We start from the raw sequence: 26,473 nt of genomic DNA on the forward strand, positions 1-26,473 counted from the left end.
TGATAATACCAAACCAATGAGTCTGGATTTGATTCTGTGCATATTAAGGAGATTTGGAGGGTTTTTGAGCAGGGTAGTGGCATGATCAGACCAGTTTGGGGATAGTTGAAGGATAGGTTGAAGGTGGAGAAGAAATTAAAGACCATTCTTGAGCGATAAAAAACCCATCTCATAATTAAAAACCCCAAAAGGTAGCTATCTTGTGATTTGAGGTATCTGATACAGAAGTTCATGTGTTTAGATTTCAATGGTTAATTATGCCTCCAGCGAACTGACTACTCCTCTTATCTGATATTTTTAGCATTGGCCAAGCTTATAAAGGATAACACTGATAAAGCATGAACTTCCTTTTTTTTTGGCAAGAATATCTTCTAAGTCAGTACCCTAGATTTTCTCCTTAAATGTCTCTTAGCCAAGGAAAAGAACCACCCAGGTTTGCATTTTAAAAACAGGACCAGGAAATGTGTTTATCAGCAGATAAAAACAAACCAAGGTGAGGCAGTATTGCAGGACTGTTAGGTAAGACTCAGTTCTTGGGTTAGGACTAAATCCAGTTACCTGGGTTTGCAGTCCAGCTCTGCCACTTATAGGCTGTGTAACTTTAGGCATGTCACTTAACCAATCTGTGCCTCAGTTCTTTCATCTATAAAATGGAGATAGTGATAGTACTTGTCTCAGGGATTGTTAGGAGGATCAGATGAATCAGTACACACAAAGTGCTCCAAATAGTGCCTGACACATAATTAGAGCTCCATACGTGTTGACTCTTATTATTCATTGTTGGGCAATAAAAATTAACTGCCTGTGACACATTATAGTTTCCAGAGCACTTTCACACACCCACTAAGTCACCCGAGCTCAGTGATCACCTTATGGCTACTGGTTATCCTAGCTGCCATGACTGCTAACAAACCACCCTGAAACTTAGAAACGTAAAACGACAACCATTTTATTAAGCTCACAGGTTCTCTGAATTGGGAATTTGGACAAGATACAGTAAGACTTGCTCACTTCGGCGTCACAGTGTCTGTACCTGCAGCTGGAGAAGACTCTCAAATGGCTGGCGGGGGTGGGGGTGGGGGTGGGGAAACCCAGCAGCTGGGGCTGGATCAGCTGGGATGGCAGATCCACTGGACACAGCTTCGCTCACCTATCTGGCACTTTTGGTGGGATGGCTGGAAGACCAGGCTCAGCTCGAACAGTCACCTAAGCGTCCACATGTGCCCTCTCCACCATGGTGGCCTCAGCCTTCTTAGAGCATTTCTGCAGCAGAAGCCATGTGCCTTTTATGACCTAGCCTCAGAGGTCACATTGCAGACATGTGCCTGTCCTCTGTTGGTTGACTCAGTCACAGGCCCACCCAGATTCAAGGGAAGGAGACAGAGACCACACCTTTCGTTAAGAGATGTATCAAAGAATTTGGGATCATGTTTTAAAATCACCATACTGGTAGGGCGCCTGGGTGGCCCAGTTGGTTAAGCGTCTGACTCCAGCCATGGTCATGATCTCACATGTGGGATTGAGCCTCACATTGCGTTCTGCACTGACAGTATGGAGCCTGCTTCGGATCTTCTGTCTCCCTCTCTCTCTCTGCCCCTCCCCTGTTTGTGCTTTTTCTCTGTGTCAAAAATAAATAAACATTTTTTTAAAAATCACTGTACTGGTATTATTCCCTAATTCTAGATGAGAAAATTGAGACTCAGCAGAGGTTAAATGATTTGCCTAGGGTCAGTTGCACATACAGTAACCAGAATAGTTAGGGAGAAGGGATAGGGGAAGTTTGGAGGAGGAGAAGGGCTTCAAACCTAATTCTTTCGATTCCAAATTTTCATTCTTTCAATTAGATTATTCATCCTCCTTCAACTTAGATACACTTACTAATCTGTGAAAGCTCAAAGAAAAAAAAGGTAGCTGCCTTTATGTGTATTAGGTAACTTTCCTAAAAAAGAGACAGATCCAAAAGTACAAGGTTTGCATTTATAAGAGCTTGTATACAAACTTCATATTTCAAGGAGGTCCTAAGATGAGTTCAGTCCCAAGATTGGTCACAGAGCAACTTTGTGTAATTTCTCATCAGGAAAGATTTCTAAAAATGTACCAGAGCTTAACTGGGACTTCATTTGTTCTCTAGGAAAATCTCACCTGGCCATTGTCCAGCGGGTGAATAATGAGGGAGAAGGGGACCCCTTCTATGAGGTGATGGGCATTGTCACTCTGGAGGACATCATAGAGGAGATCATTAAGTCGGAGATCCTGGATGAAACTGACCTCTACAGTAAGTGCATGGCCTTGGCTGTTGTCTAAGGTCATCCTATTTCTTCTGAGACTGTCAGAGCTGGCTTAGTTTGATATAGGCTGTGAGAGGGTGTCAGGACAAGCCTATCATTGCTGTGTGTCATCCCCCAAATGCCAGGTGCTGGCATGGCAAGATACCCTGGCTTGAATCACCCTGAGTCACTGAGAACATGCTAGCTAGATGTTTATCAGGAGAGAACCTTCAGGAACCGAGCCAAGATTAAGAAGGGGACCTCCTGGCCTTTGGATGGAAAAAGAACTAGAGGAAACCAAGTGTGCCTCAGGTGGCCACTCTGCCCTTGTTTTTGTCCCCGATGTTGTTTTGTTTTGTCTCTTCATCCACCTAGACGCAGAACCTAGCACTCCCTGGAACTGTTCCCACAGTCGGCTCACACCGCAGCGTCAGCATGCGTGGAGACTGCCATGAGATTGCCCACACACAACCTAAGCCAAAACCTTAAATACCCCTTCTTCGATACTGCTCTTCTCCCTCATGCTTTTTCAGCCCTACAGCCTGGTTTCTCATTCTCCCTTCCCATCCCCAGCACCCACCCTATCTCCTTTCTCCTCACCCTCCCACCCCCTGAGCCCTGAGGAACAATATGGACTCTATGTAGACAGTGACACTGCTTTTGGTTACTGAGCCTTGTCAAAGCTTTGGTTGCAAACACTACAAAGCCTTGGTGTGTCTGTGGGATGGGAGTGTTATCTAAATCTGTGGGAATCCCTAGGCCAGGAAGTATTTCCTCCTCCAAATTTCACTTCATGGGACAGCAGTCCCTTTTCCTTGCCTTGGATAGCCCATTCCATCCAGACCCCTGCCCTTATTTGCTAGAAGCAGCCATTCAGAAACTAGCTCCCAGTAGAAAAAGCTTTCATGCTGTAAGGCAGTGAGTGGTGCAGAAACATTACCTTCCCTTTAGACTTAGAAGCGATCAAAGTTAAAAGGTGGACCAGACCTTGACAAAACATAGCAAGAGTGTCACAGTATCTGGTTTTATTGTGATACCATGGCCAGGCCCAACTTCTTCCAATAGGGATTAACCTCTACACCCCCCACCCCCATTCCCTTCTCCCTTCACCTCTGCCCACCACTCTTGATTAAAAATTCCCAAGTGTCTCAGGAGATATATTGAAGAAGGCATTCACACTAAAGTGTTAGTGGCTAATAGTAATGATAGTAGTCTAAATGAGTACATTCCTTCCTCCAGCATTTAACAACCTCAGCATTTAACAACTTTAATGCTCCCAATACTCACTGTTAAAATAATGGGAACAAAGAGGAAGATCAGATGAATGATTCTCCAGTGATGAAATGTTAAGTGGCATTCTGATGGAGAAGGGAGAGGGGATAGTTACGCAAGCATGTCATATAAATCCGAAGGTTGCTCACCAGTGAGAACAAAAGAATTGATCCGATACATGTATTTGCTGCTCTCTTGCTAAGCAATCCTCTATCTAAAGGAGAAGGCGAGGGTTTTCCTGCCCTTATAAATAAGCTTCTGGCATGATTCCTTAAAGCTGTGAGAAGGCCAAGGAACCGGGAATACGGTGTTTCTACTCACTTGACCCTGACCCACAGGACAGCCGGGTCTGCTTCTTGCCACTGTTGCTACCCAAGCAAAAGGAGCATTCAAGCAGCAGCCCAGAGTCCAAGATAGGCCCACGAGACAGCAGCACGATAGGAGGGCACTTTCTGACTTCTAAAAGGAAACCCAAACAGTGGGGCTGAAGTGAGCTCCAAAAGGAGAAGGACAATACCAGGGAGCCAGATTCTGGGGCCCTGGTTCTTTTCCTTGGGGTTCATTCCCTTTAATTTACACTGCATCCACTCAGCCTGCACTGAAAGTTCCCTGCAGCCCTTTTTGTCTCCAGGCCAAGTTTGGAGAAAACCCAAAATCCCTTTCTCTGCCCCCCCTTAGCGCTATGAAATAGGTGAGACAGTTCAAAATTTTACCCAAAACCTAAGGGAAAGCAAAAGACACATGACCAAAGAAAACATTCTCCCTACCCCTAAAAAGATATCTTTTAACACAAGTTTTAGAAAATAAGGGAGAAAAAATTAAATTGGAAAAAGCAGATATTCTCAATCAATATCACAGACTGTTTAGGGTCCCTCCAGGTCATCTGAGAGCCCTGCCTAGAGAACCCCCTTTGTAAGTTATAGGGCTCTCCCCATTCCTTCTCCTTTCTTCTTCCCTTGATTTTTTCTCAAGTCTCTCCTAGGGGAGAGGCTAGGGTTGGAGCAGGAGAACTGTCAGTGGGAAGAGGTGACCACCTATGTCCTTTGGGTGACATGCCTCGGGTGCTCAGGGCATGGTTTAAATCAGCAGGAAGAGACCTGGTGAGCCCAGCTCTGGGGACAAGAGAAGGGCAGAGGCAGAAACCTCCTGGGCTCTGCCAATCCCCTTTATGCTGAGAATGCTAGTCCCTCATGTATGAATGCCATTTTGTAATCATCTCACAGGTAGGTTCTGATTGGAGTCTCATAATAACTGCATGGCACGCATAGAAGTGTTATTGCTGATTATTAACCTCATTGTATTGATTAAAACACACACACTCTGATGCTTAGAGATGTTGCACAGCTTGTAAGGAAGGGAGCTGGCACTAGAGCCCCAGCCTTGGGGGTGCCAGGCCAGCCTGTCCCCTTTTCCACTCTACACCACCTAAGTGTAAATAATACTGAGACATGGCAGCGTCTGTCTCCCACCTTCAATCAACATCCTTCTGCTTCCTGGGAAAGAAGTTGTGATGTCACCTACAGTTGACACTTTGCAGAAATTCATGTGATCCCAAAGGATCTATTTGTCCCATGTGACTCTGGGGAAACTTCCAAAAATCACCAGCGATTCTGAGATAGTCGCCATCTGTCTCCTGTGATCCTACAGCCGACAATCGGAAAAAGCAGAGGGTCCCACACCGGGAGAGGAAGCGGCATGACTTCTCCTTGTTTAAGCTTTCCGACTCGGAGATGAGGGTGAAGATCTCCCCACAGCTTCTGCTGGCCACGCACCGCTTCATGGCCACAGGTATGACTCTGCCCACCTGTGTCTCCTCCCCAGGCAAGTAAAGCAGAATCTAGAAGGTGAAACCCACATACCAATCATTCTTAACCTAACCAGTGTGCAGCACAGACTGAGAACCACTGTCCCAGGGGATGGGGTGCCTTAGGTAGGGCCACAGGATGCCACATACTTTTCTTTTTCAGCCCCAGGCCTGATCTTGGGTGGAAGTGAGTACAACTCAACTCTGCTTTTCTCTCCTTTACTCTAGAAAAGAGCTAAAGGAACGACTGCTGCTCTTTTCCCTTCCTCCACCTGCTTCCTGGCAGGAGCCGAGCTCCATCCTGTTGAAGCTGGGGTGCCCCCAAGGATCTTCCTGTTGAAGAGGGAAAGGCCCTGTGCCACCTAGCCACAAGGCCTGGGGTCCCATAACCTCCTAGGACCAGATAGGCTTGTGACCTTCAAATTCTTAAAATACAGAAGTCAATTGTGAATCTTGAAATCTCTAGAAAGAAAAAAAAAGCGAGAGGATCCAAATACAAATTTCTCCTTCTTGTAAAGCAGCTAAAATGTGTCTCTGATCCAGGCCTAATTAGGGTGCTGACTTAGAATGATCACACCCATGACTAAGTTCTGTTGTCAGTTAATCCAACATAGATTTATTGAGAATATAATGAGTGCTAATACTGTTCCGGGTGCCAACAAGTAGAAAAGTTTAAATTGGAGCTTCTTTAAAGTAGTTTTCAACATGTTTTCTGGTTCTGAATACAGATTTCACTACTGCCTGCCTGTTTTCCATCATATCACATCACATCCCATATAATATTTGGGGTACAACAGTGCTTCATATTTTTGATAACTTATCCAGTAATTAACTCTCTGTATTATTAACTTGGAATTTCATTTCTTTGTTTTTAAATTTTTTGTTTATTTATTTATTTTTGAGAGAGAGAGAGAGAGAGAGAGAGAGAGAGAGCACAGGTTGGGGAGGGGCAGAGAGAGAAAGAGAGAGAGAGAGAGAGGGAGACATAGAATCCAAAGCAGGCTCCAGGCTCTGAGCTGTCAGCCCAGATCCCCACACGGGGCTCAAACCCAGGAACTGTGAGATGGTGACCTGAGCAGAAGTCGGACACTTAACTGACTGAGCCACCCAGGCGCCCTGGAATTTCATTTCACTCAACAAATACATGTCCTACAAATAAGCCAGATTGAATTTTCTATATTTCATTTGATCACAGCATTTTTTTTAATTTTTTATTTATTTATTTATTTTTTTAATTTTTTTTAACGTTTACTTATTTTTGAGACAGAGAGAGACAGAGCATAAACAGGGGAGGGGCAGAGAGAGAGGGAGAAACAGAATCCGAAACAGGCTCCAGGCTCTGAGCTGTCAGCACAGAGCCCGACGCGGGGCTCGAACTCACGGACCGTGAGATCATGACCTGAGCCGAAGTCGGACGCTTAACCGACCGAGCCACCCAGGCGCCCCTGATCACAGCATTAAAGCCTTTGTTGTTCACATGGCTTACTTATCTGTGCTCTTTTTTATCATTACTCTTTCTTCTTAAACCACTTTATTGAGGTATGATTGACATACAAAAAGTGGTTCATATTTAACACAAACAACTTGAGTTTGGAGATAAGTATACACCTGTGAAACTATTACCACAGTCTATGCCATAAACATATCCACTACCTCCAAAAGTTTCCTCCCACCCTCTTTATTATTATTTTTTATATGTTAGCATCAGATCCTATGCTTTTAGCACAATTTTAAGTATACAGTATAGTATTGCTAATTATAGGCACTAAGCTATGCAGGAGATCTCTAGGACTTATTCATCCTGCATAAAAAATTTTGCACCCTTTGACCAATACTTCCCCCAAGTCGCCCTCCCACTAGGCCTGGGCAACCCTGCTGTTACTCTCTGCTTCTATGAGTTTGACTATTTTAGATTCATCATGTAAGTGGTATCATACATAGTTGCCCTTATGTGTCTGGCTTATTTCATTTAGCATAATGCCGTCCAGGTTCAACCATGTTGTTGCAAATGGCGAAATTGCCTTCTTTTTTAAATCCACATACAACTGTAAATAAAATCAAGAAAAAAATAAGTAGCAAAACTGACATTTCCAAAATGGTGACCTGGTTCTCCAGTGTGCCAGCACAGAGATACACTCCCCAGAGGGCATGGCGAAAACCTGAGGCACACACTCAGGTTTAAGAACCACCCTCACCCCTTCCACCTGAGAGAATCACAAGAGCCCTGCCAGCTTGGTGCCCAGGAACATGAATGGAGGTGGCCCTAGATACATGCCCTGGTTTTGCCCATCCTGATTCCTCCACCTGCGATTCTTCCTCCCTCCCTATCTCCCCTAGAGGTGGAACCCTTTAAATCTCTGTACCTTTCGGAGAAGATCCTGCTCCGGCTCCTGAAACATCCCAATGTGATCCAGGAGCTAAAGTTTGACGAGAAGAACAAGAAGGCCCCAGAACACTACCTCTACCAGCGCAACCGCCCCGTGGACTACTTCGTGCTGCTTCTCCAGGTGAGTGGGAAATTTGGAGACCCTCTCAGGGCAGGACAAGGGCATCTCCAGGCTGGAGAGGAATGGCTGTGCCTCCCCAGTGCCAGGTTCGAAGACTGAGCTTGCTGCTTCAGGGCAAGGCCAGTTGGGGAGGACGTTTGTTCACGACCCACAGAAGGGGCCAAGTATGATTGACTGGTGTCCTGGGAGTGGTGGGATCTTGATGGCATTTAGTCTAACCAGTCAGCAGTGTCGGTGGTAGGGTGGGGTGGGTACTTTTCCAGCAGAGGGGTTCTGTGGCTGAACTTCCAAAACCATTGTCCTACAGAATCCCAAATGCCTCCTTGTCTGCTTAGAAATCCCCAGAAATGGAACTGTCCATTGCCCCCTCCCCCCAAACTGTAGATGATTCTTGTTTAAAGCCCTTCCCTCTGTCACACTGAAATCTCACCATATCGGACTCCCACCCACTCCTTGCTCCACTCCCTGGAGGCATTGTGGAACACATCCATTCTCTCTGCCACATGTCAGTCTTTGCACTCTCTCAGATCTTCTCCTCCTTAATAGGACCAGGAAGGGAACTGAAGACCAGATGAAAGAGGTGCGGCATCTTCCTGGTGCTCACATAGGTATCATCGCCTTCTGCCTGAGTGCCTGAATAGGCCTGGCATAAATACACGTCATGTGTGGTTCCAGCTTGTGACGCTGCTGGCTCTCTGGCCTGGCTCCACCCTTAGTGCTATCACTGTTTCCCATCTCTCCTCAACAGAATCTTATGGACCCTAAATATAGTGATTGCCTTAAAATCTTAATTAAACTCAATCGACTTAGACATGGCCTCTCTTTGTTACAGTCCACCTACGGCCTGTCTGCTCTGACCCTGTGATGGGCCTCACACGCATCCTTCCAAATAACCTCAATAACATGACCTCCCTTCTCCAAAAGTAGAGATTTTCACTGCTGGAAATCAAGGAGGGTCTTGTTAAATTGTTGATATAACATAATGAACTCATATAATCTATTTTATGCTTAATGTAAACTTAACCATTTTCAAATAAAAGCTGGAGGGAGTAAAATGTAGTGGCAAGAGTATTGCTTCAGAAATTGGAAAGATCTGGCTTTAAGATTCCAGTATTGCCACTTCCTAACTAACCTTGACCAAGTCATTTAATCTCTCTGAGACTCTAATTGATTCTTCCATAAACTGGGGATAAAAGCAGTATGGGCCTCATAAGGTTGTGGGACTGAGTGAACAAGAATCTATGCGTGTGCATAACACTGTACTGGGCCCATAGACACACACTACATGCTACTCATTAGCTGTCATTATCACTGGTAACAAACAAGCTCCACACAGAATCAGATTTTGTCTCAACCAGACTTAGACATGGTCTACTCAGACCCCACTAAACCAATGGGTCAGTTTACAGAGCCCAGGGCTAGCTGGTGCCTGGCCATTCATCATGAAAGGGCCATCATAGCATGCAAAGAGAGCTTGGTTATTCAGGACTGGATGCTCCTTTATGGACTAAGCAGTTAATTTACTGCAAAGGGCTACTGAGGTTGGAGGCACTGTTTTTGAAATGAGTCTGGACAGACTTCACATCTCCCTGGAATAAGAACGTAAGTCCACTTGTTATCCAGACAAAAGTGCTTAGGGTCATAGTCAGTAATAGGAGTGGAGGTGCTCGTACATGTACACCCTTAGCACAGTTCCTTCTTTCTCCAGGGTAAAGTAGAAGTGGAGGTTGGTAAGGAAGGTCTTCGCTTCGAGAATGGAGCCTTCACCTACTATGGTGTCCCAGCCATCATGACCACTGCTTGCTCAGGTATTCCTGTTCCCAAGTCTCAGGTTATTGGGGAAGCAATGGAATATTATAGGAAAGAACATCTGGGTTCAAGTCCGGACTCCTCTTAGGGACCCTGAACAAGCCATTTAACTTCCTAGGCTTTAGTTGCCCCCTCTGTAAAATGGGTATAAGAGTCATTTTTTATTAAGAGAGTTTGTTTGTAGAAGTACATGGTAGACTGTAACATTATCAAGTGTTAGGAGTGGATAGTGGATATTTTTCCATCCGAAAAGACAAGTTTCTTTTGCTTTTTACACTTCCATCTGATCGCCTGGTTTTTGCAGGGTTAATTGGTGCTGGGGGTGGGGTGGAAGAGGGGGCATTCCCACAAGAAGGTGTGTTTTCTGAACTGCCTCTGAAACACACTGCATCCTTCTGTCCTTAGATAACGATGTGCGGAAGGTTGGAAGTCTGGCTGGATCCTCTGTCTTTCGTATGTATCTCTCAAACCCCTCCCTCATCTGCCCCCATCGTAGTCCTGCCTCAGCCCACTCTGGGGACCTGGACTGAGCACTTTGAGCCTGGGCTGGGGCTAACACAAATGTTGGCAGCCTGTTTGTAATGCTCTGCCAAGAACACTGCCTCCTGCCAGGTACCCACAGACCACAGGTGCTTAGTTTCTGCATTTGCAATGTTTTCTGCTGCTTCTCTGCTCATGGGCAAGTGATGAGTGACGGGGAGCAAAGTATGGGGGTGGGGAGGGGGTGGGGCGGGACACCATGTGTTGTCACATGCTGGGGAATGAAGGCAGGTGTTTGGCGTGCTCTGGTGGAGGTTCAGCCTTTCCTTCTCTGCTGTGATATAATTCACCCACTGGCCTTTATTTGAAAACCCTAGTAAGTCATTGCTGTGTCTGTGGGGTCAGTAGGAAGTGACTGCAAGATCTTAGGATGTAAGTCCCAGGCTGGTACAATATGTTGCTTATCTACATCTCTTTCCTTGTCACCACATCTTAGCTGGTAGAGAGCTGGCTGCCAGCTGGCTGTGCATGTGAATGGTGGGGGCTGGCCCAGGGCTGATGGCTGGTCTGTTCCGCCCCTTCTGTGCTCTACCTTCTTGCTGTTTCATGTGTGTAGTTATTGCCCTTGCGTTTAGAAGGCATGGCATTTATTGGAATGTAAGTGTGATCCAGAAAGAATTATTTGTCTAGATTGCCTATTAATTCACTGGTCTGAATTTTGCATTGCTTTCAGCTGTTGGTGTTTACAAATGTGGCTATTTTAATGCCAAATGGGGTGTTTTCTCTTATTACAAAAGATACTTTACAAAGTGCACTATATCAGTATTTATCAGAGGGTTCCAAAGTTTGATATCACAATCCCTGGGATATGAAAGGTAGATACCATTTTAACACAGAGATACTGAAGAATTGCTCCAAATTACCCAGTGAGTTGATGACACCCAGATACATTCCAGTGTCCAAACTAGTTCACATAGCACAATGAAATACACATTTGAGACCCATCATGTTCCAGAATGCAACTTCTGTGTGGAAAGATTGGAACACTTTACAGTGTAATTCACAACCTAGCCCAGCAGGAGGCTGAAATGAAGTTGAAGTACCTGCCCATACCTAAGACATAGCCCAACATGAGCTGAAGATCTGTAAAATGTAAGATTATATACTTATATAAGCCAACAAATCTCAAGTTTGATGAAGGAAGCTCATCATCTTAGAACAAGAACTCTGGATGGGTGAGGGATGGGCTAGAGGACCAGGTAAATCTTGGTTCTTTAAAGATTTCCATCCATCATATTAGGGATTGCTCAAAGTGGAGTAATTCCTAGGATTCTAAATGTTACTTACCTCTGTTGGCCTTGTTCTGGCTCTTTCAGAAGACCAAAAGAGGTGGAAACAAAGAGCTACATGAGACTTCCCAGCCCACCTAATTTGAATGGCTTTTCTTAAAAAATATATGTGTGTGTGTGTATATATATATATATACACACACACACATGTATATATTAGAAGTAGTAGAAAGATGTTATCTGGTTTCCTCCCTCCCTTTCTTCCTGTCTCTAGTTCTTTCTATCAAAATCCTTCCATTTTATAAGTGAGACAGGAGTAAACTTGCAACACTGACCTCTCCTTCAAAACTGGTTAACTAAAAAGTAGCATTAAACTCTTTCCCTCACCTCACTTCTGAGCATCTTTATAAATCTTCAGAAGGAAAAAGAAATCGAATTAGCAGTATGGGTATGGAAATATTTTCTGTTGTCCACCCCTCCAAGCCCTCCCCAGTGTGAAATATCTGCCAGGGCCTCCACACCTCACAGTTGTCCCAGATGCGTCCTCAGCCCAGGGATCCAGCCACCTGGCATCTTTCACTGGCCAAGAACGTCAACCTGAAATCAAAGGAGAACTTAAGACAGTAAATTCTTATAGGGTCTTGGTCTAGAAAACTACCTCTGTCCTCAAAGCCAGCCTGTAGCTTTATTAGCCTTTGAAGGAGATAAATGGGATGACAGATTTGCCAGAGCACTGGTCCTGGGACCTATGCCTCGGAATTGAACTTGAGGTTATGAGTAAGTCCCCCTGGTTTTCCTGTGTAGGGCAAAGGGAACACAGCCAGCACTGTCTCGTCTATCTTGGGTCTGATTGCCAAGAACCCAGGAGGACCACAGTGAGCCTAGAACTCTGAAGAAACCAGGCTTGAGCTCAGGGTAGAGGGAACGGCTGCCCACAGGGTGAGGTAGGCAGGGATAGACTGTCTCCCACCTGTTTGGTGGAGTATACATTTAATTTGCAGCCCAGGAAGCTCTAGGATGCTTCTTGAGACTATGGAGTTTTTTATTCCAGTATGTCTCACTACATTAGGAGCCAATATTCTTCGACATCTGGTGTTAGAGTAAATGATTATCAGGTAGATATAAAGCTCTCCCACTCCCCTGCGTATATGGGTAATTTCAGTAAAATCATCTGGTGCAGCAGATAAGGCTACAGAAGTTGCATGTTTCGGTGTGCTGTTACCTGCAGACTGATTTCATTTAGTCCCCAAGGAAGGGGGCTCTCAGAATAATCGTGTAAGAACACGGAAGACAGATTCCCAGACAGAAACACCCCTCGACCTAGCAATGCACCATTCTTCCCCAGTGCTGTGACCACCGAGGAGCTCCTAGGAGCCTGAGGCAGGAGGATTCCGCTTCCTTAAGGCCGCCCCTTGTAGGAACGTGCACTTTGCTTTTAGCCTTCCCACAGGTCTGGCAGTTGGGAGAGCCTGGTGCTGATGCGGTGCTGGACTCCCAGTGCATTTGCTGGCTCAGAGAGAATGCCGCATACACACAGTCCCTGCCAGGACACTGCCTGTTCTTGACAGGTCTCATTCCCTCTAAGATTACTGCACATCTTTTCAGAAGACTTTCAACAAACTCTGTTTTATGTTCCTCCTTCTGGAGAGTGACTTTGTGAGAGGATGCAATTTCCCTGTTTTCAGAAGCGGAGAAATGTAACGTTGTGAAGATTCAAGAACAGCATGACTTACACACTTTGCTCTTTGTCTTTCTTTTATGTTTATCTTCCCTTTTGCATCTCACAAATCCTTGGCCCTTGACTCTTTAGTGCCTGTCTCTGTGTCTCGTACCTTCGCCTTCAGCAGAGGGGACTCTCTGGCGGGCTCCCCAGGTAAACATGCATGGGTGTTTCGGGTATCCGTAGATCCTGTAGGGTTCGCAGGAGGCCTTTGGTCTCTGTCACCATCCTGTGAGAGAACTAGTCTCTCCCAGCAGGCACGGCCATGACTAAGGCATAGCACGCCACACAGGTAACACTCATTTGCACATACAGCCCAGGGATTGCTGGTTCAATGGTGACACTTGGGTTCAGCTCCCCGGGATGTCTTTGTGTGTGTACAGGGAGAAATGATGGGCTGAGAGATGGTGTGAGCTTTCCTGTCATTTGTCTGACTGCAAAATGGAAGATGAGGAGTGCAGCAGGAGAGAAATAGAGACAATGGAATACTGTTCTTTATTACTACCTGTTTTTCCTCCACCTTTTGTTCTATGTGGTCTCTGCCTTTAGCTAACCCATCCTCCTCCTCCTCCTCATAATGTTACCCAGTAGTGACCATATTCTCTCTGGCCTTACTCATACAAAGAATATGTGTAAAACTTTCAAAACAACTTTTCATTAGGTTTAACCTCTGTTGTTAATTAAATAAAAGATGCTGGGTTTCTTTTTAACTGGGTCAAGCAGCTCCTCACAGAACTATATAGTAACTCAAGGACTGAGTAGAATGTAATACATCTAAATAAGCAATTAAGTGTTTGTATTGTTTTCATCTCGAGAGGTTGCTCTCTTAGGCTCATGGAGTAAGTAATGACGAAACCAAGAATTTACTTGTTAAAAGTTAGAATGTGAAAACACAGTCCAGTTCCCTGTATCCTCCACATCTGTCTCCCTTATCCCAATGCTACAGTATGATTCTGAGGCCTTATCATAACCTCAGTCATCAAGAATCCAGTTATGTTTTGCTATCTGTACAGTATACCCTCAACTTTCAAAAAGGCTATGCCCTGACACCCCAAGCCCCCAAGTTTGCAATTTCAGAAATATTTATGTTGACTCCTGCTTTCTCCCAAATCACATTTTTCCCATCAAAAATCATCTGGTTCCCATGTTTATCTGTACAAGACAAGTCAGTCACCTTCTCAGATTTCACCAAGGTTTCCTTTCTCACTTAATGGTGATCTTCCACCAAGAAATAAAATTTTTCTCACTTTGTGAGAGCTCATGCCTTCATGATGACCGTAGGCCAGCTCAGTCGATGTGGGATGCCGGGCTGGTGCCTTCACCAGCTAACTGGTCTGCTTCTGCCACCGGCACAATTAGAAATGACCACATCATGGACCTTCAAGATCCTTCACACTCAGGGAGTCTCAGCAAATGAAGAGTGTGTTATGAAGTTTCAGCTGAAATGGAAGATGCACATTTTTCAACCAAATAGGATCAAAGCAACGTTGTAGTCTCCTTTTAAATAACCCTCAGTTAACCAGACAAGCCAGTTCATTTTAACTTTCCGGTTAAAGGAAGGTTCACTCTAGTTCATTGATATTTATTATGAAAAACTTGATGGTAACCCAGTTGTCAGACCAAGATGAGGGTGATTCGTTCCTGCTGTGTGACACACACCCCCTCAGGAGCTGTTGCTACTTCTAATGCAACCCTCGTTCGCGCCATCTGCCCCTGAGAGCTCTTTTAACCATCCCGCCTCATTTTCCATGACTGGCTGTTCAACCCAAAGGAAACTGGCAGGCCACACAGCATGGCCAGCTTCTTCCAACCTTCGGTTTACCTCTGCAGAGTGGAGCAGTGACAGTGCAGGAAGAGGAAAGAAAAGTCATGGGTGCCTTGCTTCTCCTTTGATTCTTTCCTCCTCACCTCCTTTCATCCAGTCCCCTTTTGCCTGGCCCCATACTTGATTTATGATCCAGATACAGTTATTTACATATATTACGTCTTACCCCCATCTTACACAGAGGAGTTGAGAAATCGTGGAAATCAATAGGGCCTTTAAGTTTAAAAAGAACTCTATCATTTTATTTGATCCCCACAACCACCGTAGGAGATGCGAAGGAATTATTGTTGGAAAACAACAGATAAGGAAACAGGCTCCGAAAACTTTAAGCCATCGATCAGTATCACAGGTGTGGTGACGAGGTGGAAGGGTGAGGACTGGAATCCAAATCTCTCTCTATTTTTTAATTTTACGTTTATTTTTTTTCAAATTTTTCCAATTGTTTTTTATTCTTAACCAAAGTTTCCAATTGGAAAGAATAAGTTACAGGAATCAAAGGCAGAGCATACTCGCATGCAGTCAGTGATAGTGTGATAGTGATGTAATGAGACAGATGGTGGCTACCCTTGTGAACACAGCATCGGATATAAACTTGTCATCAGATATAAACTGAGTTGTACACCTGAAACCAGTATAACCGTGTGTCAGCTATACTCAAAAAAAGAAAAAAGTTTCCAGTTTTATTGAGACATAATTGACATACAACATTGTGTAAGTTTAAGATGTATGTGATATGTACGGGTATGTATTGCAAAATTCTTTCTTATTTTAAATCCCAGTGTAGTTAATGCACAGTGCTATATTAGTTTCAGGCGTACAATATGGTGACACGTGGCATTTAAGAAACAACAAATGAGCAAAGGGAAAAGAGACAAATCAAGAAACAGACTCTTAACTATAGAGAACAGTTCAGCTGATGGTTAACAGAGGGGAAGGGGTGAAGGAAAGAGGGAAATAGGTGATGGGGATCAAGGAATGCACTTGTCTTGATGAGCACCCGGTGATGTATGGAATCCAAGTCTTCTAGGTCCCGCTCTCTTATTGTCTGGACCTGGCTGCCCCTCTGAACATGGGCATTTTGTGCCGCCTAGAGGGCTGTGACTTATTAGCATTTTGAAAGCAGTTGTGCTAATGAATTATGGTGCTCACAGTGGATGGAGGCCACCAGTCCCTGTGCCAAATATTGCCACCATTGTCCATAGCAGTTTCTTTCTATTTGAACTTTAGGTTTGAAATAAGGAGAGCGGAGTGGTTTTGTGCATTGCTTCTAGTGCGTGATGTAGTTAGCCAGCTTTGCAGGTGCTTTCATTTAAAAAGTAAACTTCTGATCAACCCACTGAGAGTACACGGCTCCATTGCAGTTACCATTCCCTCTCCCCAGAGTCATCCAATTTTTCTTTCCCCAGGGGAGATGATTTTGAGTTCCCCATGACAATCCTTCCAAATCCACAAAAGCACAGAGGCAGGAGAGAGGTCAGAAGCAAGGAGTCTTTTTCAGTGTTCAACTGACCATCTGAAATGCGCTTTGAGATCGATGGGGACAGTTTCCTCCCAGAATATATAGGGAGTCTCTAAAAATAATCCTTTTACTTTGTGAAATGTGGTAAGTGGAAATATTCCTTTGGTTTGGCTTTTGTGTAGTAAACATTTGGGAACCATTAAAGCTCCATGTAATGTGAGCGAGTTCATCTGGGCTCCTAACTCGGGCTGATTTGCAGAGTTCACATTATAGCTCTGACAGAGAGCTTTTGGCATTTGGTTGTCTGATGTTGAATATTACCCCAGAATGATGAATTTTAATATTCCTAGTTTGTACTATTCTAGGTCTATGTAATTAAGCTCCCCATCCAGTCTGGGGAACACAGATGGCCCATGGCACAGTGACCATGACCAAAGAGGGCTGTTCCCCCTTGCCCCTCACTGATGCTCCAAAAGATAGAAGCAGGAAGCCACTGAAGCCTACTTTCCCCTTGGATCCCCAGACTGAAAAGGGAAGTGGGGTATTCTTCTGTATCATGGGTTCTGCTCCAGGTACAGGTGTCATGAGTGAGGCAAGTGTCCCAGAGCTGTGTATAGAGTCATGGGGCCCCATCTATCGGTGCAGAGGAGATTCCATCCAGCCCCAGTTACAGTGTAAAGTCCTCTTCTGCCCCCTCTCCAACCCCACACCCAATTTTACCCCAGGGCCTTCTCCACCCAACCTCAATAACTCTAGCTTACTATCTAGGACAGATATCCCTTGTAGACTTACCATGAAAGGGCTGTAGGAATGAGGTCTATCACACTTCTCCCCAGCACTTAGGAGTCTAGAGCAGAAAACCCTGCTCCCCACCGCCCAGTCTCTCCAGGGCCAGCTCGAGGGTGTAATATAATAGCAACAGTGAACAAGGGATATGTTGGCTGTTCCCTCCTGTTGAGGGATTCTGTGGTCAGTTTTATGATCACTGTTTGATCAGTCCCCTCTTAGACCTCTCTGACTATAGTTAGGATTTTCCTCTTTACTCCCCCAACTGGGCCCCTGCTCTTAGGAAATGCCAAGGGGAATTATACAACTTGAACTAGTTTGCCATGCTGCTGGGACACTCGTCTGTTACTGATTTCTTCTCTTTTTTTTTATTAAAAGCATTTCCATTCCCCTTGCTCAGAAACCTCTGAGTGTATGTGCACAATTACCAAGATGCCGAGTCATCAGCATCCTACCTATTGAGGAATGTCAGGCTCTGGGACACGAAAACATTGATCTTGCACAACACTCAGATGAGCTGGGACTTTCTTTGTCATGAAATGAGGGCTCTTTTCCTTTTAAAAATTGCTTTTATAGGCCTGACCCTTGTAAGACAGTTGTATCTTTTGGTGTTGGGAATCCTTTGGGATTTTGAATAAACCTTCAATAGCATTGTTCTGACTTTAAAAAACAAAACAAAACATGTTTCTCCTCCTAGCCCAACTGCGATCTTGCTTGCATGTGACGTGTGGTCCCTGTGAGTGACAGCAGAGTGGCAGTGAGGACAAGAGCCCTGGGGGGAACGGGGATATAGTGGTGGCCCCTGGGTCCAACAGTGTGAATGTGGTTCAGGCAGAGCCTTCTATGGATGGAAGTGGTCTAGTACATAGATGGGCCTGTGTTTCTCTGCCATCCTCTGGAATGTGCCTGGGATTGTGATATAAGGGATGAGGCTGTGGAACAGCAAATGTGGGGTATGTCAAGCCTGTGTCCCACCAGGCAAAGTGGATGGTTATCGGGGAGAGATGGTTATTTCTCAGGGAAGCTGCATGCACAGCCCTGCTCACACTCTGTCCCCTTGTTCCAAATGGACTTGAGGTAAGGTAGGGTAGGGTACTTGACCACCAGGTCAGGGTAGGGTTTTCCACACTCCACGCACACGACAAAGAAGCCCCCCTCCTGCAGGACTGCTGGCCCTGCTTTTCCACAGCAGCTCCCCTGAGGAAGCACCATCGACTTACTTAGCAGCCACCACCCGAGAAAAGCCACAGAGGGTCTGGCCACACCAGAACCCATCAGCTTGTTTTCAAGAGGCCAGAACGAGAAATGAAATGCATATTTTTCTGCCCAATCACCTGGGTGCTTTGCTCTGTTCTTTGTGGCACCACCACTGTCCTTCTCAGTCCTTGGTCACTGTGGAGGGGGGTCTGGCCTGCCATCAGCCAGTGGATAGGTAGGGCCCTAGAGACCTGAGTCCAGGATTCCTGGTTTTACATGCTTTTATTAAACAGACCAAGTCCTCATTTTCCCTGTGACCTCTTCCTCGAGTTACTGGGCCAAAGCCTGAGGCCTCTTGGTACCCTGGATTCTCACTGCCCACTCTCTGACTCTCTCCAGCTACAGTTTTGGAGTGTCCTTCTATCCACCCCTAGCTTCTTGGAGAAGTCAACTTCCCCAGAATGGCTTTAAGTTGCAGAGGAAAGGCTTTCTAATCCAGGATGATTTGAGAGCTCTGAAATCTTTTTTTAAACAAAATTTAGATTCTAAATAAAACCTCTTCAGTGGACCCTTAGGTGCTGATTCATTTATTCTGTACATTTTTATTGAGCACCTACTCTAGGCCAGGCACAGTGCTAGGTACTGGGTGTACAACAATGACCAGAAAAGACCAGGTCTTTGCCTTTATGGAATTTAGCACTGAACTGAGTAGACGTAACAAGTACAAACACATAATGAATTAAAATGTGTGAAAAGTACTTTGAAGGAATGAACAAGGGACAGTGATAGAAGAAAACGGGAAACCTCAGTTCAGCCAAAGTCTTCAGAGAAGTTGGCTTTCAGCTGAGACCTAATGACTGAGAGCCAAGCAGTGGGGGTGGGGGTGAAAGGGGCAGGGTGGGCAGTAGAAATGCCATCCTCTGAGGTGGTGAGGAAAGGGGAACACTTGCATGGTTGAGAGGAGCAGAGCAAGCAGGGGAGGGGAAGAGAGTTCCCAAGATGAGACCAGACAGGAAATCGGGAGTCAGGTCATGGGGGACATTAGGGATGAAGCAAGGAATTCAGATTTTATTCAGACTAAATAAAAGAAAGCTTATTTAATGTGCTTCTGGCAGCTGAGGTGATCATAAGCTTATAAGCGGAGAGATGGGACTGCAGTCCAGGTAAATGGGACTTGAGTGGGGACAGACATAGATGCCCAAGGGCTTATTATGTCAGAAGTAGTAGAGGTGAGAGGGCCTGGTGTGGGACTGGGGAGCGGCAGGAGTCAAGGGCACCCCCAGGTTCCTGGTATAAGTGACAGAATATATGTAAAGGGCACTTACTGAGAAGGGGAGGCTGGAAATAAAATCCTCAATTCTATAATCCTATCAAGGCAGCGATTGTTATAGCTCTAATGAGAAAAAATGATTCAGCCTATTGTTATTTTACCCTTTGCACTAGTTTGCCAGACAACAATAACAGCTTGCAGCTAAACAGACCATCGACCCTCAAGGACTTAGCTCCAAATACATGCTAATCAATTATCTTGATTGATGGCACCATTATCTCAGGAGACAGAATTAAATTCCCGAGGTCCTGCCCTAGAAGAACAAGGAGCGGAATCTCTGAGGAAGTGGACTCTGCATTTGAGCCCCTGAACTAAATCTGTGTCAGGAGAGGCTGACGGCACACCCTCCCCTTTCTGGGAAGAAATGCAGAGTGGCATTTGTTGGGAAGCAGAGGGGTGGAGGGGGCTTGACAGTCTCTCCTTCAGGTTTATTCTGCGGTTGAGATTCTGCTAGGGTCACCACAAGACCCTCTCTTCCATTGATCTGGGGAAGATAGTTCACACAATCCATTTTGAAACCAAGTGATGTGGTCTTAATTGAACTTTCCCTAGGAATGTTTCTTGAAAGTGGTTAAAAAAAACAAAAAAGCAAAACAAAACAAAACAAAACTGACTCTGAACATTGAGATGCCTTTGACAGAAGTCCTGGGGGTTATTCCAGTATTCTGTTCCCCCACCCCCACTTAGGCCTAGATGGAATCCTGCCCTAGACACACTTTAGAGGACCCCCGTTTAGTCCTTCTTAGTCCCAGCCCTCCATGTAGGTGAGGAGTTCATAGGACCAAAGAGGTGTGCCCACTGAGAGCCCTTGTTCTTCCTTCGGGACCACATTTCAGATACAGAATCCTGAAATTCCTCACCTAAACCTCCCGGTGGGGGCGGGGGGGGGCGGATAAGGAGGCTGGGAAGCCCCTAGGGTAGGGGCCATTTGTCTCCATACAACCCTGTTTTATGTTTTATATTTTAGCAGAAAACTCTAAGGAGTTGGAGTTGGCCTTCCAGGTTATGTTATGTTATGTTATGTTATGTTATGTTATGTTATGTTATGTTACGTTACATTACGTTACGTTACATTATGTTATATTATGAAGGTATAGTTGTCAAGGACAAGGATAGAACAGATTTTAACAGTTTATTCATGTGATTTGAATAGGTACCCATGTGATTGAATAGGTCTGTGGGTCTCCGTTTGTCCAGTGTCCTGCCAGTGTTAGGGCAGACCTGAGTTATCCCTGCCAAAATGGCTCACCGTGGCAAGGGTTGGTTCTATGTGCTGTCAAACCCAAGGCCTTTGCCTTTGTAAAATAAGGTTCGTGAACAGATATTATATCCTGATAGAGGATCTCATGCTTTGGAGTAGCTAACCACGCTCACAGCTCGGTCCTCATCTCCAGCACTTAACCCAAAGACCAGAACTGAGAAAGGCTGTGGACCCCTCTGCCCCAGCCCCTCCCTGGTGGACGTTGTGGGGAGCAGGAGAAGCCTGCGCAGAGTGGAGCCGTGAGTTCCTGTAACAAACTGAGCATCTGGGCTCTGACGGGAAGGGTGAGGGCCTGGTTCTACCACCGCCTAGAAGTCCTGTGGGCCCTTAGTAAACAACACCTCTCTCTCTCTCTCCCTCTCTCTTTCTCTCTCTCTCTCTCCCCCTCCCTCTCCCCATCGCTCTTTCTGTTCTCCTGTCTTTTCTCCCCACCCGCCTCTCCTTGCCTTTTCTCCCTCACCTCTCCCTTACTGTCTGCAGTAAACCGGTCCCCTTCTCGCTGCAGTGGGTTGAACCGCTCTGAGTCTCCAAACCGCGAGCGCAGTGACTTTGGGGGGAGCAACACCCAGCTGTGCAGCAGCAGCAACAACCTCTACACTCCCGACTACTCAGTGCACATCCTCAGCGATGTGCAATTTGTGAAGGTAACTGTCCCGGGAGGGCCATCCCCGGCTTGCCAGCCGGCTGGGGAAGCAGGACAGGATGTGCAATCCAATGCGCCAAGATAACGCTGGGTGCTAATTGTTCCCTGGCTTTACAAGGGCCCTGTTTTCGGTTAGCTTGATTACTAATTTGTCACTCTTTTAAGATCTCCTGATCCCCATTTTTTGTGTGGGGAAACTGAGGCATAAACCAGTGCGGAATTAGGTTGCCTGAGACAAGTTGCCAGTGAACTGTTTCTTTTGAACCCCCTGCCATTGCCTCCAGGTTGATTTGTTTTTCCGAGATAAATTTGCAGGTGATTAATAAACCAAGTATATGGAAGAAACCATGCTGTGATTTTCCATAAGATAGTATATTTTTATGTCTTTCTGTTTGAAGTCTAAAATGCAGTTTGGCAGGTATGTTAAGCAAAAACCCTTTGTGTAACCATTACACCCTTAGCAATCACTGAGCTCAGTGGAGCTCGGAACATCCATCACTTTGCACATGCAGGAGAGAGAGGCCACAGTGCTCATTGCCTTGTAGTTAAAGGGTAGGGGGGCCATTGCTTCATACCTCACAGTAAGATTGGTATTGCACAGAACCCTTCTAAAATGTCCTCCTTCTCGTGCTTTGATAGGTTTTATTTGCTAGCATTCTGCAAACTGTTACATGCCTGGAGTGAGCCCCATTTATCCAAGTCCAACAAAACACCCAATGAGTTGAGTTGGTATATCTTGTCCAGTCGCAGGCTGGATTATGAGAGATATATTTATCACAAAGGAGGGAGGAGGTTCTCTCCTTCTGTCCAGAACACAAGCTCTGATAATTTGAGAGCAGTGTGCACTGCCTGGCTTTCTGTGTTCCAGAACTCTGCAGATACCCTGAGGTGAAGATAGAAACATAAAGATAGAAAGTTACCGAAGGGAGGGGCTGAGCCTGGAAGGTGGGGTGGGATAATAACTGTTTGTGGGGTGCTCTGTGCATGCGCTTTGGGACTCGGACTCCTTTGTCTGAATGATCCAGGTGGTCTGATCACCACCCTGTCAGGTAGGTACTACTGTCATAACCATTTTAGACATGAAGACATTGGAGCTTGAGGAGTCTAAGGTCATATGGCTGGTGAGTGGCAGAGCCAAGCTTTGGAATTCAGTCTCTCTGTCTCCAGAGTCCAAACCCTCAAAACCCCAGTCTTTAGGAAGAGTTGTGGGAAATCAGAGTTGAAGGAGCCCCAGGAAGAAATAACTTGTGGCAACTAACCCAGCAATACTCATGGGTGTGTGTGACTGGGGACACTTAACAAATCTAATGTGACACTAAAGTTAAACCTCAGAAAACTGAAGTCCATGATTCTCCTCCCTGCCTCCTTGTCCTGAAGCCCTCTCATTGCAGGCCTTCCTCAGAAGTGGAGGTAGGAAAAAAATGAGAACAGAGAAACTCTTCTGGGCTAGCTCTTCCTGGTTTGTAGTACTGCTCACATGGTTTGTGGAAAAAGAACTTGAAAGTCACAATATGAGTAAGCGGTTCAACAAATATTGACTGAATACCTACTCTGTGCTTGATATTGACAAGATACTATGGTGAATAAGACCATAAGCTCCTGCCTTCCTAGAGTTTCTGTGCTAGGAGGGGGACAGAGAGAATAAACAAGTAACCGCATCATGAAGAACCTAATTTCAGGTAGTGATAAAGGCTAGGAAGGTAACAAACAAGGTAGCGGGATAAACAGTGATTGGGCAGAGCTGGCAAGGGGTTTCCTTTAGGAATGGTTATCAGAGCAGACTGACAAAACAACATTTTTTCTGGGACCTGAAAGGGGAGGGGAGGAGAATGTTCAAGAGAGAAACCACGGAGGCAGGAAAGAGCTCGGTGGTTCGTGGATCTGAGTGCTGGTACGCAGCGTGCAAAGACAGAGGCCGGCATGAAATGACAGTGGACGGTCAGCAGCAATGTTGTCTGGCATCTTTAAGCCAGAGGAAGGCACTTCATTCTATAAGTGCACTGGGAATTTTCAATTAAGTTTGTTTCTTAGGTCTTCCCATTTGTCTTAGTTCAGGCTGCCATAACAAATAGTCATAGACTGGGTGGCTTAAACAACAAACACTTCTTTCCCACAGTCCTGGAGGCTGGAAGTCCAAGTTCAAGGAACCAGCAGATCCAGTGTCTGGTGAGAGCCCATATTCTGGTTTGCAGATAACCATCTTCTCCTTGTATCCTTACATGGGGGAAGAGACAGAGACAGGAAGCAAGCTGTCTTCCTATTAGGACACTAATTCCGTTCGCGTGTGCTCCACCCTCAGGACCTAACTTCTTCCAAAGGCGCCCCCTCCACATGTCATCTCGCTGGGGGTTAACATTTCAGCATAGGAATTTGGGGCGGGGAGCGACATAGACTTTCAGTGCCTAATGTTATATATATCCTAAGTTTAGGAAATCAATATGAAGATTTTGCTTGCTGGTTTGGGGAGGAGAATGAATGAGAATTTGAGGCATCCTATTTAATGACAACTGGTGAGCCCAGAGTTTTCTGGAACATGTCTAGGTGTGCCTGGATTGGGGAGCACTTTCAGGGGATGTACTGGACAGCTCCACAAAGAGGAATGTGTTAAGATGAATACCTGGAATGGAGTTTGTAAGGATTTTCTTGAAACTTACAGACGAGCTCATGGATATCCATGCCTAGAACATAAGGAAAGGGGACATTCTACAGCTAATGAGGAACATAAAAGGGAAGTGTCTTTCCTGATGTTGAGAACCCCAAACCCGAGGTCAGTTCTCAGGTGCCGGTGTCATCCTTTTGGTCAGGCCAGAGGACTTTGCTGTGACCCAGGGCGGCTAAGTGGCACAGAACATGGTCCCTTTTCCCACCTCGACATGTTGACATTGAGAAGACTAAATGTCAAAAGTAGAAGTTGAGGGGAGGTTAGAAACCAATTAAAGTATTATTCAGAAACCTCCTTCAAATCCTTGCCGCAGTCTCTTAAAAACTTCAATTGTAACAGTTCTATAGAAGGGAACTTTGGGAGTTCAAGCTCTTGTTTGAACGTGCACTTGTTTGTTTTATTTTGGTATGGGTTTTCTCTTTAAAAAAATATATATATAAATATATATATGTATGTATATATAAGTTAAGTTGATGCCTTAAAGTTGAAAATTCCCTTCTGCTGATGTAATAGACTTGTTAGGGCTGCCCTTTTATTCCCCTCACCCACCTGCCCCCCTACCTTTTTAACAGAGGGGGAGCTTTTGAGGAAGCTAAAGACTGTCGAAGAGAGGTGTCCTCACGGCCCAGGCTCCTGTGATTGGCTGCATGGAGAGCTTGCAAGGGGTTTTCATGTCCAACAAAAAGTTCCAGAACGTTATTAAGTCCGGAAGTAATTTGACTTTAAGATAAGCTTCAAAATTAGAAAGTTGTATCTAACAATTATCTGGGAGAGATATTAAAGCCACTATTAGTCATAGTTAGTAAATTATGAATGAAGGTACCAAAGAATCCTTATAAATTTTTTAACAATGCTTTTGGTAAATATCATCATTAAACTAAGACTATTTGGCAGATGTCTTATAGTCTAGATTGTGTAACCGTGACCAAAATGCCCCATCACCATCTGGTGGCAGAATCCCTAAATTGCAAGATGGTGTTGTGAGAGATGAACTTCATTAAATGATAGGAGTCATCACACTGGTTGAAGGTTAACTTCTGGACACGTTGGCTGCCAACTCAAAATGTCCAAAAGTGTACAGTTACTTCGGTTAGTTTCAAGATAAACAGGTCTCCATTCCTTTGTAATTTAGACGATGCTTGAGTTCCTAACTGGCTACCGTGTAAGAGAAGACAATTTGAACTCAAGCTGCACTAAGAAATGCCTGTATCTACAGCAATAAAGAGAGAATAAAAACATGTTGGCTTTTGAGCAGTGGTTTGACTTCCTCAATGAGCCAATCAGTAGGTTGAGCATTAACGAGGGATCTAGACACCAGTGGCTATACTAAGAAATGTAAAACATATCCTCTGCCTAATGAGTTTAAAATCTAGTAAGAGAGAAGAAATGTAGGTTAAGCAATAGTGACCAAAGCAGGGTAGTATCTAATTGATTAAGAGTTTGTGTGACACTTATTTTAAGCACTGTATTGCTGCAAATGGACCAGACCTTTAAGAATTAGGAAAGAACAGGAGGAGGGATACCAATAAACAGGCGTATGGAAGATGAGTAAGCACAGTGCATTCAAGGGAGTGTGAAGAGAGAAGCTGGGCTGGCCCAGTGGTTCTGCGTGCGCGAGCAGTGGGAGCACCATTGGGCACAAGGCCGGATTATCAGAACTGGGCAGAGAGATTCAGGTTGATCTGGTAGACCTCTGCTGCCCAACACAGTAGCCAGTAGCCACATGGGGCTGCCAAACACACTGAATGTGGTTCGTCCAAATTAATGTGCCGTGCATGTAAAGTACACGTTGGATTCCAAGGACTTAGTACAAACACAGAATGCAAAATTCCTCATTAATACTTTTATATTGATTCCATGTTGAAGTGAAATTGTTTTGGATATGTTGGGTTAAACGAAACACTATTAAAATTAATTCCCTCTATTTGTTTTTACTTATTTTTAATGTGACAAGAGAGTTTTCAATTACTTATGCAACTCATTATATTTCTATTGGACAGTACTGTTTTAGATAGTAAGAAATTCTCAGATGGTTGAACAAGAGAAGCAAGGTGATGAAAAGTGATGCTTGAATCAAAAATGTGAAAAAATAGTAACAATAAAAGAACTGAATTAAAAAAAAATAGTAATGCTTGAATCTAGAAAATGCAGCTGGTGAGAGG

General features: G+C 45.0%; 1 protein-coding gene across 4 annotated transcripts in view; it reads left to right on the plus strand.

Moving 5' to 3' along the window:
- Positions 1-26,473, plus strand: part of CNNM1 (cyclin and CBS domain divalent metal cation transport mediator 1) — a 58,544-nt gene that overhangs the window by 22,759 nt on the left and 9,312 nt on the right. For 2 of the 4 annotated variants that reach the window (XM_042960183.1, XM_042960184.1), the window contains exons 2-8: positions 2,132-2,275; positions 5,187-5,327; positions 7,681-7,850; positions 9,559-9,658; positions 10,065-10,112; positions 13,239-13,301; positions 21,487-21,650. In XM_042960183.1, coding sequence (XP_042816117.1) covers positions 2,132-2,275; positions 5,187-5,327; positions 7,681-7,850; positions 9,559-9,658; positions 10,065-10,112; positions 13,239-13,301; positions 21,487-21,650 — 830 coding nt within the window. The remainder of the gene's footprint in view (positions 1-2,131; positions 2,276-5,186; positions 5,328-7,680; positions 7,851-9,558; positions 9,659-10,064; positions 10,113-13,238; positions 13,302-21,486; positions 21,651-26,473) is intronic. The other 2 variants (XM_007099079.3, XM_042960185.1) reach the window with 1 other exon arrangement.

The sequence above is a fragment of the Panthera tigris genome, chromosome D2 (assembly GCF_018350195.1).
Source record: "Panthera tigris isolate Pti1 chromosome D2, P.tigris_Pti1_mat1.1, whole genome shotgun sequence".
NCBI lineage: Eukaryota > Metazoa > Chordata > Mammalia > Carnivora > Felidae > Panthera > Panthera tigris.